General features: G+C 51.3%; 1 protein-coding gene across 2 annotated transcripts in view; it reads right to left on the minus strand.

Moving 5' to 3' along the window:
- TMEM72 (transmembrane protein 72) overlaps nucleotides 1-3,822 on the minus strand; it is a 12,145-nt gene extending 8,323 nt beyond the window's left edge. For both annotated transcript variants that reach the window (XM_025211474.1, XM_025211413.1), the window contains exon 1: nucleotides 3,608-3,822. In XM_025211474.1, the coding sequence (XP_025067259.1) occupies nucleotides 3,608-3,677 (70 nt within the window). In that variant the 5' untranslated portion in view covers nucleotides 3,678-3,822. The remainder of the gene's footprint in view (nucleotides 1-3,607) is intronic.
- Between the last annotated feature and the right edge of the window lie 265 nt (nucleotides 3,823-4,087).

A 4,087-nucleotide genomic window follows, 5' to 3' on the forward strand; every position in this document is an offset into this window, starting at 1 on the left:
AAGGCTGCAGCGCCGACCACGGAGCGGTGCTCCGGCCGCATGCCAGCCTCCCTCTCCCCCGGGCAGCCGGCCGGGCGGCATGTGTGCGGCCCGCACAGGGCGGGCACCACCACACTGCATCCCGCATCACTTGCTCGCAAACACCCCCCCGGCAGAGGGGCACCCCTGCCCTCACCCCCTGGCCCTGCTCCCAGCTGTTGTGTGCCGCCGGGCGCCGGCAGCACCCACCGCTCCCTCAGCCTCCAACCATCTTCCCCAGCCCTGCCCCACAGCCCCACTTACCTCCATGCTCCGGGGGCGAAGGGCGAGTCTGAGCCGGAGCCCCAGCCCGGCCTTGGCTGCCTCAAAGGCTCAGGCTCAGGCTGGGGGTTTCCCGCTTTTTTTGCAATTGGCTCTCGCAGGCTGGAGCTGTGCCAACCTGCAAGAGCTCTTTGCAAAAGTGGATAACCCACAGATTTCTCTGCTAAAAAGAGAAATCCGTGTTTTCTCTGATAAAAACAGGGAATCCGTGGTTTTCTCTGTTTTTCTGTGGCAAACGGAAAACCCGGATCCCTGGTGATTATCTAGCCTCCTTTTGAAGCCTGCAGTCGTTCCCTACCCTCCAGAGTGTGCACTTCACCCCACAATTTGGTATCCTCCGCAAATTTGGACAGAGTACATTTCACACCTGCATCCAAGTCACTGATGAAGATATTGAAGAGTACAGGTCCAAGGACCGAACCCTGCAGGACCCCACTACCCATACTGACCCGTCTACTACCACTCCCTGGGTGCACCGCTAAGCCAATTTGCCACCCACCAGACCATGTAAACATCTGTGTCACAGCCTCTTAATTTATTTATGAGATTGATGAGATTTATGTATACACAAGTATTAAACGACTGTGCCATAACCAGAGTTATTATACAGTAGTGCTGATGAACAGCTTTTTTGTGATGCTGATGGCACAGTAGCCCGAGACTACTACACAGTAGCATCCCATCATGGTTTCTGCCATGTGATGCTACTGCTCAGTAGTCTTGGTGCAGTCAGTGTCTCATGTAGATGCAGCCAGTTTGACTATCACTGTGCATGGATGGGGCTGAGTGAGAGAGAGGTTTGCGTAGGCTTTGGCAGCTTCTCTCCATTTGTTTCGAAGGAGCCTCACTGAATGTTGTATCTGCCCCGAGGTCTCAAGCAGCATGTAGACTCTTTTCCCTGTAGTTTTTTGCACTGGCACCTTTGTAGAGTGGTTCACTGCTGTGAGAATATTTCAGGGCTTTGTATCCAGCCCAAACCTGGGTTTGGCTTTTCACAACAATCAGCCCTGTGGCTGGGCTCTGCTTTTCTTGAGGTGCTTGCTTTATCTTTTCCTCTTGGCTTGGACAAGGAGTATCTCATAGCCAGTTTCAGAGAATCATACAATAATGAAAAAGTAGAGCTGGAAGGGACTTCCGGAGGTCATGTAGTCTAACCCCTGCTCAAGACAGAATCATCCTTATCCAAACTGCCTCATACAAGTTCTTGGCTAACATATTTTTAAAATGAAATGATCAACCCTATTGCACAACTACCAGGCACAGTGCCCAAAGGCACCAAAAGCACCCAAACCTGTCACAGGTAAAGCAGGAGGATGAGAGATGTCAGTGACCCATTGCTGCAAGAGTTGCTGCAAGAGTTGTTAAACTGCACTTGAGAGATCCAAGGAAGAGGGCCTTTCAGGAAAACAAAACCCACCACAGTCCATACCAGTCTGACTATGGGGTAAAGTTCCTTCCTGAATCCAAATGTGATAATCAATCTGATCTTGCGGGTAGGGGCAAGACCCTCTCACCAGGAACCTCCAGGTTTTAATCCCAGCAGGACCATTGGCACACCCCAGTCAAAATCCCCAGCCTTGGCTGGAGCCAACACCCAGTGCTTCTAAGGTAAGTGAAAAACCCCTGACCCATCCAGCAACAGGAAGGGAAAAAATTCCACCCACTCCCATGTGGCAACCAGCACAACCCAGAAGCATGGGAAGAACCAAATCCCCCATCCTGCTCTGCAACCTGTGGACAGTAGGCACATCTCCATACATCACAGCCTTCAATAGGACAGCCAGAACTCCTCTTTCTGTATCACCTTCATAAACTTATCCCTGCTGTTTTAATTTTCTTTCATAACTAAGCTGGTTGGAGCAGAGGTGGCCGGTGCCTCCTAAGTCTAGCAGGGCACTGTTTGTGGGCGGGCCGGGGGCAGGCCAAAAGCCCCATATCCACTCCTATACTTCTGTGCCATGGCTTAGTGCCCCCCTGCCCCAACACACCACTGGCCTGCGTGGCAATAAAACTGCCCCATCCTGAGCAGTGCTGAGTCAGGGGCCAATCTGAGGTAGGGGGAAGGCTCGTACCCCTGTGCCCCTGTCCCCCCACCCCTACCAGTTGCCTGTGGTTGGAGACTTCTGCTTTGTTCTCCTGCTCCTGAGCATGGTCCTCTCCAGTATCTACCTGCTCTATGCTACAGAGCTCTTTTTGTTATTTGCCAGTGATCTGTGTGTAGAGGAGATCCTGGGCTTCCAAATAATGATCTTTACAGAGCACTCCAGGCATAGTTACTCCTATACAAATGACAAGGGCATGCAATGACCTAGTCCAGGGGTGACTAACCTGCAGCACACAGACCACAAGTGGCATGGATGGCCTCTGTGTGTGGCACACGGCAGACTGGGGAGGGAACAGGCAGCACAGTGGCAGATAGGGCAGGAAGCAGAAAGCAAATCAGGCACAGGGCACAGGGCAGGGGGTAGAGCACCAAACTGGGCAGGAGAAGGGAATCAAGGTGGCACTTGGGAAATGTATGAAGCTAATTTGTGGCACACCTGGCAAAAAGATTGGCCACCAATGACCAACTTTTAGACCAGTAGGGTTTTCTGATGGAAATTTCAGGTTGGAACTGCTGGCTCTAGTGGCCCATTTTCTGCTCACTGCTGACATTTCACTAAGAGCCAAAGGCAGCATCCTCCAGCTGGGACAAACAGAGATTTTATTCCCATTTGGTCTCTGGCACTCAGGGAGAAAAGCCAGGTAAGCAGATTGGTGTTTGATAAGCGCTCCCTGAGTCCTCTGCGTAGTTGCTTACGAAGGAGGCAGAGTGGCAACTCTGGAGTAGCTGCAGCTCTCAGTCCTACTCAGTATACAACCCCTTTTCAATAGCACTTTCTGTCTTTACATAGGGCTTGGAAACACTTCCCACTTTCACAAACCCTTTAGCCCAACACATGCTCTCTCCATCCATAAAGGCTCCTTTACCCTTCTCCCCATCACTGCTGATTTAGGTCTACTAATGGTGGAAACTAAACCCCACTCCTGTGAACCTGCCATCTCTGAGAAGAGGAGCCCAGTTTCTAAGTTTTGCCGAGCCCCATCTCACAATTCGAGGTGGCCCCAGTCTACCACCTGGAATTGTCACAGAATTATAAATCAGAGCCTGTCCAGGTACTGACAGGACTAAGTTGCATATTCCCTATTTGGCAGATGTGGAAATGGAAGCATATAAAAACACAATCAGAAGCAGGAATAAAACCCAAGAGCCTGGGGACCTATTCACTACCTATTTCTTGCCACAAAAGCAGGCCCTCACTCTTACCTGCTGCTGTGGAGATCCCCAGCAGTCTGCAGGTGTACTCCAGTGTCTTCCAGAGCCCTTTGTACTCCATGGCAGAGAGAGACAAGAAACTTCAACCCACTGGTAGGAGTGCCTTCCCCCACTGCAATACCTACATGGCTCTGTGGCAAGGCCTATCCAGAGGTGGAACTCAGTTCTCCTGCAAAGGGTCCAATGACCTTCCCTAGGGGAATGGCTGTCTCCAAACCACTTGACTTCCAAAGCAAAGCCCTTGAGGGTGCAACTGAAGTGAAACAGGTTGCCACCAAACAGAACCAGCCAATGCTGCTCCTTCCAGTTCCCTTAAGGGCTGAGAAGTCTGGTCTCCTGCCAGCTGTTTGTTTCCTGTGCTGTTTGGAGAGTTCTGATGAATGATTGGCAAGGCAGAGCAGTCTGGGATTGTGAAGGGATATGCAGCAGGGAACATTTTTTTCTCTACCGGTGGCTATGGGAGAACAAGCT

The sequence above is a fragment of the Alligator sinensis genome, unplaced genomic scaffold (genome assembly GCF_000455745.1).
Source record: "Alligator sinensis unplaced genomic scaffold, ASM45574v1 scaffold264_1, whole genome shotgun sequence".
Lineage (NCBI taxonomy): Eukaryota > Metazoa > Chordata > Crocodylia > Alligatoridae > Alligator > Alligator sinensis.